Below are 17,550 nucleotides of genomic sequence, written 5' to 3'. Positions count from 1 at the left end.
ATGCTCGGTAACTCAGCTCTCCTTCCAGGCAGTGCAGACGAGGGGGGCGGTTTTCAGCTGGGCCTCCCAAGTTGGAACCTTATAGTTTGCAAGGTTCAAGTGTGAGGTATCAGGAGGAAGAGCAGGGACCAGCCTAGGGTGAGGTTGTTGAGGTGCCCAGGGTGCAACTTTTTATTTATTTTTATTATATTATTATTATTATTATTATTTTTGAGATGGAGTCTCGCTCTATCGCCCAGGCTGGAGTGCAGTAGCGCGATCTCAGCTCACTGCAAGCTCCACCTTTCGGGTTCACGCCATTCTCCTGCCTCAGCCTCCCGAGTAGCTGGGACTACAGGCACCCGCCACCACGTCCAGCTAATTTTTGTATTTTTAGTAGAGACGGGGTTTCACTGTGGTCTTGATCGCCTGACCTCGTGATCCACCCGCCTCGGCCTCCCAAAGTGCTGGGATTACAGGCGTGAGCCACTGCACCCGGCCTATTATATTATTTTTTGAGACGGAGTCTCGCTTTGTGCCCAGGCTGGAAAGCAGTGGCGCGATCTTGGCTCACTGCAGCCTCTGCCTCCCGGGCTTAAGCGATTCTCCTGCCTCAGTCTCCCGAGTAGCTGGGATTACAGGCACCCACCACCACGCCCAGCTAATTTTTTTTTTTTTTTTTGAGGGGGGACGGAGTCTTGCTCTGTAGCCCAGACTGGAGGGCAGTGGCATGATCTCAGCTCACTGCAGCCTCCACCTCCTGGGTCCTGGTTCAACCAATTCTCCTGCCTCAGCCTCCTGAGTAGCTGGGATTACTGGCGTGCGTCACCATGCCCAGCTAATTTTTGTATTTTTTGTAGAGATAGGGTTTCACCAAGTTGGCCAGGCTAGTCTTGAACTCCTGACCTCATGATCCGCCCACTCTGGCCTCCCAAAGTGCTGGGATTACAGGCATGAGCCACTGCCCCGGCCTTGCTTTATTTTTGTGTGTGCGTAAGGGAGCATGGTGGCATGCCCCTGTAATCCCAGCTACTGGGTGGCTGAGGTAGAATTGTTTGCGCCCGGGAGTTCGAGACCAGCCTGGGCAACATAGCAAAACACCATCTCTACAAAAATTAAAAATACAAAAATTAACTGGATGTAGTGGTGCATGCCTGTAGTCCCAGCTACTCTGGATACTGAGTCAGGAGGATCACTTGAGCCCAGGAGTTTGAGGCTGCAATAAGCTATGATCACAACACTGTATTCCAGCCCGGGTGACAGAGCAAACCCCTCTCTTAAAAATAAATAAATAAATAAAAAGATGTTGAGGTGAAAATCACATCAACATAGAATCAACCATTTAAAAGTATACAATTCAGGTCAGGCGCAGTGGCTCACGCCTGTAGCATTTTGAGGGGCCAAGGTGGGTGGATCACTTGAGGTCAGGAGTTCGAGACTAGCTGGCCAACATGGTGAAACCTCATCTCTACTAAAAATGTAAAAACTAGCCAGGCATGATGGCCCTTGCCTGTAGTCCCAGCTACTTGGGAGGTGGAGGCAGGAGAATTGCTTGAAACCGTGAGGCGGAGGTTGCAGTGAGCCGAGATCGTGCCACTGCACTCCAGCCTGGGCGACAGAGTGAGACTCTGTCTAGAAAACAAACAAACAAACAATGTAAAAACTATCCGGGCATGGTGGCCCTTGCCTGTAGTCCCAACTATTTGGGAGGCTGAGGCAGGAGAATCGCTTGAACCCGGGAGATGGAGGTTGCAATGAGCCGAGATTGGGTCACTGCACTGCAGCCTGGGCCACAAAAGCAAAACTCCATCTCAAAAAAATTTTTTAAAGGCCAGGAACAGTGGCTCACACCTGTAATCCCAGCACTTTGGGAGGCCGAGGCAGGGGATCACCTGAGGTCAGGAGTTCGAGATCAGTTTGGCCAACATGGTGAAACCTGTCTCTACTAAAAATACAAAAATTAGCCAGCCATGGTGGCGGGTGCCTGTAATGCCAGCTACTCGGGAGGCTGAGGCAGGAGAATCATGTGAACGTGGGAGACAGAGGTTGCAGTGAGCCGATATCGTGCCACTGCACTCCCGCCTGGGAGATAGAGCAAGACTCCATCTCAAACCAAAACCAAACAAAAACAACTGGTGGAGCACACGTCCCAGACTGGGGACTACAAGGGGCATGGCCTGGCGCTCACTCTTGCCCTTCCCTCCCCCGACCCAAGTCCCACCCATGGGCCTGGGCTTGGCCAGGCGGCACAATTGAATATTGAGTAACACACAGATAGTGAACATCAGAGTTTATTTGTGGGTTGTGCAAGACAGGAGACCTTTGGAGACCCCTCTGTTATTTCCTTGAGCCCCAGGAACTACCCATGTCTACACCCCAAGCAGCAGCAGCAGCATGAGAACGATTAACACGCATTGAGGACCTATTGTGTGGGGGTCCCTGGAATGCCTCACATGAAGTCATGTGTCTTGTCTGAGCCCTTGGAGACAGGGCCACTTCTTGTCCCCATATTACAGATGAGGAAACTGAGGCACAAAGCGGCTAAGCCCTCAGCCATGAGTCCACAGCCAGGAACCTGGGTCCAGCCCTCCAGCCGTGCCTCTGGCCCTGGGCTGCTCCAAGCTTGGCACACATGGGTTTGAAATGTTCACAGCCCAAGGGGGCGCAGCGGATTTTGCAGAGTCTGAGATTTGCACATCAGCAGCCTGGAGATTACGGGGTTCAGGTGAGGATCCTGGCTCTGGTGCTCAGTCCTGGCCGTGGGCCCCCTGGTGAGTCACTGCCTCTCTTGGGGCCTCGGTTTCCTCATCTGTAAAATGGATGGAGACACTTAGAGAATCACTGCCTAAGTCCCCTGCTCCCCTTCTGCCAATAACAGAATCTCATCCATCTGGATAGCCGCATTTCCCAGCCTCCCCTGCAGCAAGGTGTGGCCATTTCGCTCTGTTCTGGCCAGTGGGATATAAAATGAAGGGTTTCAAGGCTTCCTGGGGAGACTTCCAGGAGACACCCAGCCAGCACTGGCCTCTTGACTTTCCCTCAGAACGAGGAGGTAAAGGCTGGAGCTCTGGCAACTATTTTGTGCCAGGAGGCAACCTTGAGGACAAAAGCTAAGTATGCAATAAAATGAGAGAAAAATCAAGTCCTACTGCTACTGCAGCTGAACCTGAACCTATCTGTATGGTATCCTTTTCTTACACCAGGTCTCTATTCCTTATCCCTGGGCTCACACCAGTGTAGAGTCCTTCCCTGTGCTCCCTGGTCTATGGCCTAGCATTCGACGCATCTCATGGGTAACCCCATCCCAGTGCCCCAGGCCGGACAGTGTCCGGTGCATTCGGGTTGCAGGCAGCCTGCTCTCCCAGCCTCCCCCCAGGGCTGCAGGTGCTGTGGCAGTGGCCATGGACACAAAGGGGTCCCCAGGCTCTGGACAGATTGAATAGGGGGTCCGACGATGGATACCCTGCTGAGGCTGAGCTCTGGGGCTGGCCTTGGAGACTTCAGCAGGGCGGGTGAGGTCATCTTCAAAGGATGGCGGGGACAACTCATGGAGCCCACGGCGGGTGGCCCGAGCAGCCCGGAGGAGAGTGTGGGTCAGCACAGCCACCAGAACCAGGGCGCCAGAGCCGAGGATGGAAGCGGCTGCTGCGCCTGTCTCGATCTCGAAAAGTAGCAAGGCATAGATGGACAGTGCTGTGGAAGGAAATGACTCTCATTTATTCAGTCAACAAACATTTGCCCTCCAAGCCCTCGGGGAGTTCGTGCACACAGGGAGAAATCATGAAAAGTCCTGCCACGTGACTGGAACATAGAATAGGCATCTAATTCTCCCACATCCCACACGTGCTTCATCACATCCATTTTACAGAGAAGAAAGCTGGGGCCCACAGGTTAGGAGACTCTTCAAAGCCATACAGCCAGGAAGTGACAGAGGTGGGATTTTAACCCAGGCTGGTCGGCTCCAGAGTCTGTGCTCTGAAGCACAGGTCTGCCTCCGAAGAAGACAACAGAAAGAGACTTATTTCAGCAGCTGTGGGCAGGGGCTTTCCTGAGGAGGAGCTATTTGAGCTGAGACCCTGGGGGAAGAAGTAGCAGCTTCTGGGAGAGCTGAGGAGGATGACGGCTGCAGGGACATGGCAAGTGCGGAGGTCCTGAGGTGGAAACGCCCTAGTGTCTGAGGCTCAGAAGGAAGCAAAACGGGTTCTGGCCGGGCTCAGTGGCTCACGCCTGTAATCCTAACATTTTGGGAGGCTGAGGCGGGTGGATCACTTGAGGTCAGGAGTTCGAGACCAGCCTGGGCAACATGGTGAAACTCTGTCTCTACAAAAAAACACAAAACTTAGCTGGGCATCGTGGCGGGTGCCTGTAATCCCAGCTCCTCGGGAGGCTGAAGCAGGAGAATTGCTTGAGCCTGGGAGATGGAGGCTGCAGTGAGCGGAGATCGCGCCACTGCACTCCAGTCTGGGCGACAGAGTGAGATTCAGTCTCAACAACAACAACAACAACAAAAGAAAAATAGGTTGTGTAACTGCAGGAGAGAGACGGGGGAGAGATGGAGGAGTTAAGGAAGGAGTGACTGTTGGGGACCAGATGGGGATGGAGGCTTCTTCTTCCTCTTCTTCCCTTCCTCTTCTTCCTCCTCCTCCTCCTCCATCTTCTTCCTCTTCCTCCTCCTCCTCCTTCTTCTTCTCCTCCTTCTTGTCCTTCTTCCTTCTTCTTCCTTCTTGTTCTTGTTCTTCTTCCTTCTTCTTCTTCTTTTTTTTTTTTTTTTTGTATTTTTTAGTAGAGATGGAGTTTCACCATGTTAGCCAGGATGGTCTCGATCTCCTGACCTCAAGTGATCCACCCGCCTGGGCCTCCCAAAGTGCTGGGATTACAGGCGTGAGCGACCGCGCCCGGCCCTCTTCTTTCTTCTCCTTCTTTTTTTTTCTTGAGATAGGGTCTTGCTCTGTCCAACCCCAGGTTGGAAGGCGTGGCTTGGCTACGGCTCACTGCCACCTCAACCTCCCCAGGCTCAGGTGAGTCTCCCACCTCAGCCTCCTGAGTAGGTGGGACTACAGGTACATGCCACCATGCCTGGCTAATTTTTGTTTTATTTTGTTTTGTTTTTGTTTCTTGTTTTTTTTTTTTTTTTTTTTTTGAGACGGAGTCTGGCTCTGTCGCCCAGGCTGGAGTGCGGTGGCCAGATCTTAGCTCACTGCAAGCTCCGCCTCCCAGGTTTACGCCATTCTCCTGCCTCCACCTCCCAAGTAGCTGGGACTACAGGCGCCCGCCTCGTCGCCCGGCTAGTTTTTTGTATTCTTTAGTAGAGACGGGGTTTCACCGTATTAGCCAGGGTGGTCTCGATCTCCTGACCTCGTGATCCGCCCGTCTCGGCCTCCCAAAGTGCTAGGATTATAGGCTTGAGCCACCGCGCCCGGCCTTTTCTTCTTTTTTTTTCTTTGAGACAGAATCTTGCTCCGTCACCCAGGCTGGAGTGCAGTGGTGTGACCTCTGCTCACTGCAACTTCCACTTCCCGGGTTCAAGTGATTCTCCTGCCTCAGCCTCCCAAGTAGCTGGGATTACAGGCGCCTGCCACCACACTCGGCTAATTGTTGTATTTTTAGTAGAGACAGGGTTTCACCATGTTGGCCAGGCTGGTCTCAAACCCCTGATCTCAGGTGATCTGCCTGCCTCAGCCTTCCAAAGTGCTGGGATTACAGGCATGAGTCATGGTGCCCAGCCTAATTTTTGTATTTTTAGTAGAGACGGGGTTTCGTCTTGTTGCCCAGGCTGGTCTCCAATTTCTGAGCTCAAATGATCCTCTCACCTTGGTCTCCCAAGAGGGCTGGGATTACAGGCGTGAGCCACGGTGCCCCACCGTGTTTTCTTCTAAGAGCAATGAGTAGGGGGATTTTGGAGCTGGAGAGAAATGGGACCTGCTCTCTCTCTCTCTCTTTTTTTGAGACAGAGTTCCGCTCTTGTTGCCCAGGCTGCAGTGCAGTGGCGCAATCTCAGCTCACTGCAACCTCTGTCTCTCGGGTTCAAGCAATTCTTCTGCCTCAGCCTCTCCAGTAACTGGGATTACAGGCATGCACCACCATGCCTGGCTAATTTTGTATTTTTAGTAGAGACGGGGGTTTCACCATGTTGGTCAGGCTGGTCTCCAATTCCTGACCTCAGGTGATCCACCTGCCTTGGCCTCCCAAAGTGCTGGGATTACAGGCATGAGTCACTGTGCCCAGCCACCTGCTCTATCTCTTAGGAAGCCTCCCTAGCCAGGCACGGTGGCTCACGCCTGTAATCCCAGCACTTTGGGATGCCGAGGTGGGCGGATCATGAGGTCAGGAGATTGAGACCATCCTGGCTAACACGGTGAAACCCCATCTCTACTAAAAATACAAAAAAATTAGCCGGGCATGATGGGGGAGGTGCCTGTAGTCCCAGCTACTCAGAAGGCTGAGGCAGGAGAATGGTGTGAACTCAGGAGGCGGAGCTTGCAGTGAGCCGAGATCATGCCACTGCACTCCAGCCTGGGTGACAGAGCGAGACTCTGTCTCAAAAAAAAAAAAAAAAAAAAAAAAAAAGAAGCCTCTCTGTTGGTGGAATACCCATATGAGGGAATATGATGCAGCATGTAAGGAATGAGGCACCCTTCCATTCTACAATGTGAATGAAACAGGAAAACATGATGCTGAGTGAGAGAAGCCAGATGCAAATAGCCACAGAGTGTGAGGTGTCATTGATCTGAAATGTACAGAACAGGCAAATCCTGGCTGGGTGCAGTGGCTCATGCTTGTAATCCCAGCACTTTAGGAGGCTGAGGTGGATGGATCACCTGAAGTCATGTGTTGGAGAACAACCTGGCCAACATGGTGAAACCTGGTCTCTACTAAAAATACAAGAATTAGCTGGGCGTGGTGGCGCGTGCCTGTAATCCCAGCTACTTGGGCGACTGAGGCAGGAGAATCGCTTGAATCTGGCAGGTGGAGGTTGCAGTGAGCTGAGATCGTGCTGCTGCACTGCACCCTGGGTGACAAAGCAAGACGCTGTCTCGAGAAAAAAGAAAAAAAAAAGAACAAGCAAATCCATAGACAGACAGTAGATTAGTGGCTGCCAGGGATGAAGAAGGGGGAATGGGGAGTGATTGCTAATGGGGACAGGGTTTCCTGTTGGGTGATTAAAATATTCTGGAACCAGATAGTAGCGATAGTTGCCTAAGACTGTGAATGTGCTAAATCCCACTGAATTGTACACTTCAAAGTGGTTAAAAGCTGGGCGAGGTGGGTCACACCTGTAATCCCAGCACTTTTGGAAGCTGAGGTGAGAGGTTGCTTGAGGCCAGGAGTTCGACACCAGCTCAGGCAACATAGGTAGACCAGTCTCTATAAAAAATAAGAAACTATCCAGGAATGGCAGTGCTTGCCTATAGTTCCAGCTAGTTGCAGGGCTGAGGCAGAAGAATTGCTTGAGCCCAGGACATGGAGGCTGCAGTGAGCTATGATCACACCACTGCACTCCAGCCTGGGTGACAGAGCGAGACCCTGCCTCAAAAAATAGAAATAAAATACACTGGTTAAAATGCTAATTTTTTTTTTTTTTTTTTTTTTTGAGACGGAGTCTCGCTCTGTCGCCCAGGCTGGAGTCCAGTGGCCGGATCTCAGCTCACTGCAAGCTCCGCCTCCCGGGTTTACGCCATTCTCCTGCCTCAGCCTCCCGAGGAGCTGGGACTACAGGCGCCCGCCACCTCGCCCGGCTAGTTTTTTGTATTTTTTAATAGAGACGGGGTTTCACCGTGTTAGCCAGGATGGTCTCAATCTCCTGACCTCATGCTCTGCCTGCCTCGGCTTCCCAAAGTGCTGGGATTACAAGTGTCAGCCACCGCACCTGGCCTAAAGTGGTAATGTTTTTGTTATGTATACTTTGCCACAATGAAACTGCAACTTAACTGGGTATGGTGGTGCACACCTGTAGTTCCAGCTTCTTGGATTGGGAGACTGAGGCAGGAGGATTGCTTGAGCCAGGAGTTCAAGTCCAGCCTGGGCTACATGGCAAGACCCTGTCTCTAAACAAACAAAACCAGAAACACCCTCAGCAGCTCAGCTCTCAGGGTCCTGTGTCTCTGTCTGTTTCTGCCTGGGGTGGGGGTGAGGGTCAGGGTAGGGGAGCCAGCCTCTGCTGCCTACTCTCCGGTGCCCACAGGTTTGCCACGCCCCAGGCTTGGGGGACATTGAGAGAGTCACAGCCTCTCTCTGGCCTCAGTTAGCCAATGTGAATAAGAAGGGACCTTGAGGGACCAGGTGTGGTGGCTCATGCCAGTAACCCCAGCACTTTGGGAGGCTGAGGTGGGTGGATCACTTGAGGTCAGGAGTTTGAGACCAGCCTGGCCAACATGATGAAACCCTGTCTCTGCCAAAGATACAAAAATTAGCTGGGCGTGATGGTGGACTCCTGTAGTCCTGGGTACTTGGGAGGCTGAGGTAGGAGAATGGCTTGAACCTGGGAGGTGGTGGTTGCAGTAAGCTGGGATCACTCCACTGGGTTCCAGCCTGGGCAACATAGCAAGACTCCCTCTCAGAGAGAAAAAATAAAACAAAAACAAAAACAAATAAAGGAAGGGACTTTGAGGACCTGAGCTAGCTAGCCCTCCATCAGCCTCTCCAGCATACAGTTGGCACCATTCTTAGTGGTGGTGCATCGTAGGTCGTTTAGCAGCTTTTACCCACTAGATGTCAGTAGCATCCCACCCTCAACTCTGTGGGGACCACCAAAAATGTCTCTAGGCAGTGACAAAAGTCCTCTGAGGCCAGAATCAGTCTCAGTGGGGAATCCCTGGTCTGGTCCCTATCTCTACACTGCAGAGTGGATTTGGGATCACTGACCCACTTTGGCATCAATTATGTCCTCATTGGGCCAATCGGCCAATCAGAGCATTAATTGCTTCCCCTGATGTTAGTGATTGGTGTAGGAATATTACATGGCCCAAGCTCAGCCTATCAGAGTCAGCCCTGAGACTTTAGCCTGGGCTATTGGGACAGATACATTTTCCTGCAGTGTCTCGGGTATTGGTAGGAGAGGGGCCCAGAACACAAGGGGGACCTTTTTTTTTGGCACTTTCCAGGCTGTTTATACGCGTTCTCTGGCTCTGTACTATTGCTTTGGAAGATAACACACTGCATGATGTCCAACATATGAAAGCAAGGCCAAGGACTTCTTTTTTTTTTTTGCTGGAAACATTTTGAAAGGGATTTTGTAATTATTCTTTTAGTTCTAGCTAGCAATGAATGGATGATTGGTTGGATGTGCTTAGGAATTCTTGCTGAATGAGGTCACCTAGCCTCAAAAACAATCTAAATGGGAGGTGAATGAATTCTCAATTTTACGCTTAGTGAGGCTGACATAATGTTACCTTTTTTTTTTCTTTTGTAATTGTTCTTGTATTTTAGAATGAGGAGATCTTATTCCCTAGGTCTTTAATATTTCTGTTGGCCTGTGCAAAGACTCATGGCTCCAGGCATCGTGTCAAAAGTGCTTACAGATAGAGTCAACTGTCTCAGAGAGAAGCCCACTCAGGGAACAGCAGATGAAGAGGTGAAGTGACAAGCATTTCTGTTTCTTTTTTCTTTTATTATCATTGTCATTTTTGAGACGGAGTCTCGCTCCGTCACCCAGGCTGTGCAGTGGCATGATCTCAGCTCACTGCAACCTCCCTCTCGTGGGTTCAAGCGATTCTCCTGCCTTCAGCCTCCTGAGTAGCTGTGACTACAGGCACAAACCACCATGCCTGGCTAATTTCTTTCTTTTCTTTTTTCTTTTTTTTTTTTTTGAGACGGAGTCTCGCTCTATTGCCCAGGCAGGAGTTCAGTGGCGCAATCTCGGCTCACTGCAACATCCACCTCCCAGATTCAAACAATTCTCCTGCCCCAGCCTCTGGAGTAGCTGGGATTACAGGGGTGTGCCACAATGGTTGGCTAATGTTTGTATTTTTAGTAGAGATGGGGTTTTACCATGTTGCCCAAGCTGATCTCAAACTCCTGACCTCAAGTGATCCACCCACCTCGGCCTCCCAAAGTGCTGGAATTACAGGTGCGAGCCATCACACCCGGCTGAGAGGCATTTCTGATAACCTAATTTGAGTACCTGGATCCAGCCGCACCTTAGGCCAACTTCTCTGATAATTTCAGATGCACAAGTCATCCATCCCTTCTCCTTTTTTAAAAAAAACTACCTCTGGAGCATTTCATTAAGTGAAACAACAAAAGTTATGCAGCGTTCCGTGCACTTCGTATATATAAATTCCCACAGTGAATCTTAGGCTCACATCTCCTTAAAAATATTTTAAATATGTCTTTTTATTTATTTATTTTTTGAGATGAAGTTTCACTCTGTCGCCCAGGCTGGAGGGCAGTTGCGAGATCTCAGCTCACTGAAACCTCCGCCTCTCAGGTTCAAGCGATTCTTCCACCTCAGCCTCCCGAGTAGCTGGGATTACAGGCACCTGCCACCAGGTCTAGCTAATTTTTTTTTAATTTTTAATAGAGGGGGGATTTCAGCATGTTGGCCAGGATAGTCTTAAACTCCTATCCTCAAGTGATTCACCCACTTCAGCCTCCTAAAGTGCTGGGATTATAGGCGTGAGCCACTGTGCCCAGCCTAAATATCTTTTCAAACTTCTATTTTTCTATGGTGGGACTATAAAAAAAAAAAAAAACAGTAATAGCAAATCCTGTTTCTCATTCAGTGGGATATTTTTTCTTCCTGTAAATCAGATTGTTTACAGGGCTGGCAGGGACTTATACATGATTCAGCGTTGAGTCCCCAGCATCATCAACACGTTTGTTTCAAGATTAAAACAAATATAAGGCATTAGGAGTCTCTTGAAAGACACTTAATGATTTGGTTCCTTTACCAGCCCGGATGGATGAAAAAGTTGATTGAAGAAAAGTTATTATAAATCAGGAAGGAAGGACAGTGTGGCACGTTCTGGCATCTGGGGTATCCTTTTTTTTTTTTTTTTAATTTTCTCAAGCCATTTTTGAGCTGGAGATTGATATTTGTAACCAAAACAGCTTTCACTCATTCCAACCTGTAAAATGCTATTTTTTTTTTTTTTTTGAGACAGAGTTTTGTCCTTGTTGCCCAGGCTGGAGTGCAGTGGCGTGATCTTGGCTCACTGCAACCTCTGCCTCCAGGGTTCAAGTGATTCCTCTGCCTCAGCCTCCTGAGTAGCTGAGAATACAGGCGCCCGCCACCATGCCTGGCTAATTTTTTGTATTTTTAGTACAGACGGGGTTTCACCATGTTGGCCAGGCTGGTCTCGAACTCCTGACCTCAAGTGATCCACTGGCCTCAGCCCTCCAGAGTGCTGGGATTATAGGCGTGAGCCACCGCGCCTGGCCAAAATGCTATCTTTAGACACCACCCAGGCCATGAAAATTTTTGTTCAAACAAATGTATAAAACTGAAGAATCAGAAGTGTTCTGATGACAACTAGCATTTGTGGAGTCCCTACTGGAGTCAGATGCCATCCACGGGCTTTTTTTTTTTAATGAGACAGGGTCTTGCTATATCACCCAGGCTGGAGTGCGATGCAGTGGTGCAATCATGGCTCACTGCAGCCTCAACCTTCTGGGCTTAGGTGATCCTCCCACCTTAGCCTCCTGAGTAGCTGGGACTGCAGGTGTGTACCACCACACCAAGCCTAAGTCTCCCAAATTGCTGGGATACAGATGTGAGCCACTATGCCTGGTCCTATGGGCTTTCATGAGGATTAAATCTCAAAATCTCCTCAAGTGGTTCTGTGAGGTAGAGACAGTTATTCCCATTGTACTGATGAGGAAATCAAGGCACAGAGAGAATTTGCCCAAGGCACCAAAGCAAGGAAGTGTCAGAGCCTGGAGCTGAACTCAAGGAGACTGTCTGTGGAGTTGATCCCAGTTAGGGGACCATTGCTGCTCTCTACCCAACCCAGGATCCTATGCCCCACATTCTATTTCAGCACACACCTGCTAAGTAGACAGAGATCTCACAGCAGAAAAGGCCAAGAGCCACGTGTCTGAGGAGGCGGCAGTCATAGAGAAACCAGTCGGACCTGGAATGAAGGGAAGCAGGAAGATAAAGCGTTCAGGAAGTGGAGCTGGTAGGGGGAGGTCAGTGAGGACAGGGAGGGAGAGCAGCTTAAATGAGACAAGGACCCAGCTTTCAGGGACCCAAAATCTATGTGAGTACCTAACCATCATCCATCTACTCACCCACCCATTTATATCCATTTACTTATCCACTCGCCATCTATCCATCCATTCATCCACCCACCCACCCATCCATCCATCCATCCACTTATCCATCCATCCATCTATCCATCCATTCATCCATCAACTCATCCATCCATCAGCCCATCCATCCATCTATCCACCCATTTATCCATTCATCCATTTATCCACCCATTCATCCATCTGTCCACTCATCCATCCATCCATCCATCCATCCATCTGCCCATTCACCCATCCATCCACTTATCCATCCATCCATCCATCCATCCATCCATCCAGCCACCCACCCACCCATCCATCCATCCTTCTGTTCACCCATCCACCCACTTATCCATCCATCCATCCACTTATCCATCCATCTATCCATCTATCCATCCATCCATTTATCCATCCATCAACCCAGTCATCCATCCACTCATTCATTCATCCATCCATCCATTTATCCATTCATTCATCCATCCACTTATCTATCCATCAGCCCCATCCATTCATCCATCCATACAATCATTTCGATATCCACCATCCACCTATCTGATATCTATCCATTTATCTATGCTCCATCCATCCACCCATCCACTTTTCCAAGTCAGTGTCCACCATCCATTTACCATCCATATTCATTGATTATTCGACCAGCACTCATATACAGCCTTCCATTCATTTAACCATGTGCTATTAACCCATCCATCCATTCATTTAAACACCCTCCGCTATCCTATCTATCCATTCCTCACCCACCCATCCACTGGTCATCCATCTCCCATTCACTATCCATCCACCCCTCATCCATCCATCCATCCATCCATCCATCCATCCATCCCTCGCTCCCTCCCTCCTTCCTTCCATTCATCCCCATCTATTCTCTTTCCCCTATAATCCATCTATATACATGAGTCCAGTCAAACACCCAATACTCAGGAAGCAGCTACTATGTGCAGATACTTGCTACACACCTGGCTTCCATTATTTTACAGACCACAAGCTTCTTTGAGAGATGAGGAAACTGAGTTTCACGTGCTGTTATTGATGGTACAAACAGCGGCCCCAAGAGGTGAGACTGATTGAGGAGGAAATTGAGGCTCTGAGAGCTTCCGTCCTCACGCAGCTCCCACCAGTATAATGAAAGTGGACGCCTTCCCTTCCTGCCACCTTCCCTCCTATCCCCTTTTCAGCACAGAGGCTAGAGGTGGTCATTAAAAACCTAAATCAGATCACCTTCCTCCTCACTCACAACCCTCCTACGCAGGAGAAATCCCAAAGTCCTATCCCCTCTCTATCCCATCTCTCTCTTTTCTTTCCTTCTCAGCACTCATTACCATCTGCTATTATTGTTATTAGAGATGGGGTCTCACTATGTTGCCCAAACTAGAGCGCAGTGGTTATTCATAAGCATGATCATGGCTCACTGCAGCCTCAACCTCCTGGGCTCAAGAGATCCTCTTGCCTCAGCCTGTCAAGTATAGGAACTACAGGCATGCACCACCACACCTAGCTAATTATTATTTTTTTCTTTTTGTACAGGGAAGGTCTTGCTATATTACCCAGGCTGGTCTCAAATTCCTGGCCTCCCAGCACTTTGGGAGGCCAAGGTGGGTGGATCATTTGAGGTTAGCAGTTCGAGACCAGCCTGGCCAACATGGTGAAACCCCACCTCTACTAAAAATACAAAAATTAGCTGGCTGTGGTGGTACGCACCTGTAATTCCAGCTACTCGGGAAGCTGAGGTGGGAGAATCGCTTGAACCTGAGAGGTGGAGGCTGCAGTGAACCAAGATACCGCCACTGCACTCCAGCCTGGGTGACAGAGCAAGACTCTGTCTCAAAAAAAAAACAAAAACAAAAACAAAAACAAAAACAAAAAAAACCTCCTGGCCTCAAATGATCCTCCTGCGTCTGCCTCCCCTACAGTGCTGGGATGGCAGGTGTGAACGATCACGCCTGGCCCTTGTTACGTTTCCTTATTTTCTGTGACTCCATGAGAGCAGGTCTGGGTCCACTTGGTCCCTGCTGTGTCTCTGATGCCTCGAGCCAGACCCACCCCCCTGCAGGCAAGCACCCAACACATGTTTGCTGACCCATAGGACCCATGCATTTCATTGTCCCTTGGGGGGAAGGTGTGTGGTCTAAATAGGATCTACCCCAGTGGTGGAAGTTCTCATCTGCTCAACTTCACAGAATTCTGGTTTAGAATTTGGGCTCCTCTCCTCTGACATTCTGGAGGGAAACACTACCACGTGGGACAGCGGGGTCCTCAGCTCAAGGAGGGTTCCTCCTTCTGCAACCACTGCCCCGATAGAGGTCGCTCAATGACCACATCCCTGAGTTCAGGTCCCTGAGGAAGGAACTCAATTTCAGGCCAGGATACAGGCTCTGGCTGGCTCTACCCAGAACCAAGTTCAAGTCCAGTACTCTCCCGCCCCCCCCACCCACTTTCAAGCCAGACAGCCTTAGAGTTCAGCCTCCCCTGTTTGAGATCCAGGCAAGCTGGTTCTGGACCCTCTTTGGGCCTCAGTTTCCTCATCTGCAAAACGGGAGACACAGCAGTGGTTGCACCTGCCGCAAAATTTAACAAATATAGACTGGAGGGAGGGAGGGAGGAAGAGAGGAAGGGACGGAGGCAGAGATGCACGGAGTGGTAGAGAGAGGGAAGTGGGGAGGGAAGCTGTCCCCCCAGCCTGAGGCCAAAAGAGGGAAAGAGTCTCATCCAGGTTCACCCAGCCCCCAGCCGGGCCTCGGGGCGATAAGGCCGGTCCTCCTACCTCCTGGGGCCAGGACCCCGCGCCAGCTCGGCGCCCAGGTGGCCACAGAGCGCAGCGAGCAGCAGGCAGGTGAACCCCAGCACCAGCACCAGCGCGGCAAGCGCGGCGGCCAGCGGCAGTAGCGCCCCGGCCGCGTCTTCGGGCAGCCCGGGGCCGGCGCCCAGCTCTTGGCCCAGCCCGTCCGCGCGCAGCCCCCGCAGCTCAGCGCGGCCCGCCTGCAGCTGGAACAGCAGCTGCGCGCCCAGCGCCGTCAGCACAGCCGCCGCGATGCCCAACAAGGTCATTGCGGCCAGCACCCGGCCGCCGTAAGAGCGAGACATGGCGAGGGTTCCCGCTGGCCGGAGGAACAGTTGAGGAATCGAAGTGGTTTTAGGGGGCAGGGGAGTTGCGGGGAGTCCGAGGGTCCCCAGGGGGTCCCTGAGGGGGCGGGGCCGCAGGGAATGTCTGAAAGTTCGGGGGCTGGGCTGGGGGTCGCCAGATGGACCGGGGCTCCGGGGTGCTGGTCGCAGCGGGGACGCCGAATCTCAGCGAAAACTTGGGACAAAGTCTTTTCTCCTCCCTCCCGGGGCCCCGCGGGCGCCCCCTCTTGGTCCGCTGGGCCTGGCGGGGCGGGGCCTGGCACGGGACACAGGGCGGGGAGGCCCCACGAGGGACTGGATCGCGGGAACCCCACAGCTCTCTAAGTTCAGTAAAGGGCACCACCTCGCCCCCTGCCGCCCTAAGCATCGATTTTATTGTTGTTTAAAACAAGAAAAAGGAGGCCTGGCGCGGTGGTTCTCGCCTGTAATCCCAGCACCTTGGGAGGCCAAGGCGGGCCGATCACAAGGTCAAGAGTTCCAGACCAGCCTAGCCAATATGGTGAAACCCGGTCTCTACTAAAAATACAAAAATTAGCCGGGTGTGGTGGCCGGAGCCTGTAATCCCAGCTACTTGGGAGGCTGAGGCAGGAGAATTGCTTGAACCCAGGAGGCGGAGGTTGCAATGAGCTGAGATCATGCCATAAATAAACAAACAAACAAACAAACAAATAAATTTTTTAAAAAAATAAATAAATACATAAATAAAAAAGAGAAATGAAGCCGGGCGCGGTGGCTCTCGCCTGCAATCCCAGCACTTTAGGAGTCCGAGGCAGGTGGATCACTTGAGGTCAGGAGTTCAAGACCAGCCTGGCCAACATGGTGAAAAAAAAAAATTAGCTGGGCGTGGTGGTACATCCCTGTAATCCTAGCTACTTGGGAGGCTGAGGTGGGAGGAATGTTAGAATCAGGGAGGTAGAGGTTGCAATGAGCCAACATTGCACCACTGCACACTCCAGCCTGGCTGACAGAGTGAGACTGTATCTAAAAAAAAAAAGAGAGAGAGAGAGAGAGAAAGGCTGGGTGAAGTGGTTCACGCCTGTAATCCCAGCACTTTGGGAGGCTGAGGCAGGAGGATGGCATGAGCCCAGGAGTTTGAGACCAGCCTGGACAACATAGCCAGACCTCATCTCTACAAAAAATAAGGAAGTTAGCCTGGTGTGGTGGCACAGGCCTGTGGACCCAGCTACTTTAGGGACTGAGACAGGAGGATCGCTTGAGCCCAGGAGGTCGAGGCTGCAGTGAGCTGAGATCACGTCACTGCACTCCAGCCTGAGCGACAGAGTGAGGCTGTGTCTCAAAAAAGAAATAATAAAATTTAAAAATTCACTTTTCATTTTATCTCAACCCAGGAACTCTGTCATTGGCTGAGATTTCCCCTCTGCTTACCTCCTTCAAGGCTTTGGGTAAATGTTGCTTCCTCCAGGAGGCTAGGGAGAATCCTGGATCCCTTCCCCAACTGGTCCCCCTGTTATTCCCACAGCACTTTTTAAAAATCGAAATGAAACTTACATAACATAAAATTAACCATTTTATTCAGTGGCATTTAGTGTTGTACAACCATTACCTCTGTCTAGCTCCAGAAGATTTTCATCCCCCCAAAAGGAGACCCCGTCCCTATTAAAAGTCACTCCCCATTCCCCCTCCTCAAGCGGCTGACAACTGTTAATCTACTTCCTGTTTCTGTGGATTTGCCTATTCTGGACATTTCATATCAATGGAGTCATACAAGAGGTGGCATTCTGGCTTCTGTCACTCTGCATCATATACTCAAGGTTCATCCAGGTTGTAGCATGGATCAGTGCCTCATTCCTTTTTATGGCTGTGTAATATTCCATAACATGTCTGGAACATTTGTGTTCATCCATGCATCCATTGATGCGTATTTGTGTTGTTGCTGCCTTTTGGTGGAGGTGACTAATGCTGCTATAAACATGTATGCACAGGTATCTTCTTGAGTCACTGCTGTCAACTCTTGTGGGGTGTGGACTCCTAGGAGTGGAGTTGCTGAGTCACATAGTTACTTGATTTTAACTCTTTGTGGAACCCTCAAACTTTTCCATAGCAGCTGCACCGTTTTCCATTTCTACCAGCAATGTCTGAGGTTTTCAAAAATAATTTTCTGCACATCCTCCCCAACACATGTTTTCTTCTGCCCTCCTACTCTTCCTCCTCCTCCTCCTCCTCCTTTCCTCCTCCTCTCCTCCT

General features: G+C 50.6%; 1 protein-coding gene across 2 annotated transcripts; it reads right to left on the bottom strand.

Moving 5' to 3' along the window:
• Positions 1–2,254: 2,254 nt before the first annotated feature.
• TMEM221 (transmembrane protein 221) lies at positions 2,255–15,528 on the bottom strand. Of its 2 annotated transcripts, XM_033200027.1 has the most exons (4): positions 14,987–15,528; positions 11,965–12,050; positions 3,442–3,672; positions 2,261–2,788 (listed from the first exon to the last, which is right to left on the bottom strand). In XM_033200027.1, exons 1-4 carry the CDS (start codon positions 15,304–15,306, stop codon positions 2,727–2,729), a joined length of 699 nt encoding a protein of 232 aa, XP_033055918.1. In that variant the 5' UTR covers positions 15,307–15,528; the 3' UTR covers positions 2,261–2,726. The 2 variants fall into 2 exon arrangements, with proteins under 2 accessions (XP_033055917.1, XP_033055918.1); XM_033200026.1 differs by having other exon boundaries at positions 2,255–3,672.
• Positions 15,529–17,550: the final 2,022 nt, after the last annotated feature.

Source organism: Trachypithecus francoisi, unplaced genomic scaffold (assembly GCF_009764315.1).
Source record: "Trachypithecus francoisi isolate TF-2019V2 unplaced genomic scaffold, Tfra_2.0 Lachesis_group5, whole genome shotgun sequence".
NCBI lineage: Eukaryota > Metazoa > Chordata > Mammalia > Primates > Cercopithecidae > Trachypithecus > Trachypithecus francoisi.
This window is presented reverse-complemented; position numbering and strand designations above follow the sequence as displayed.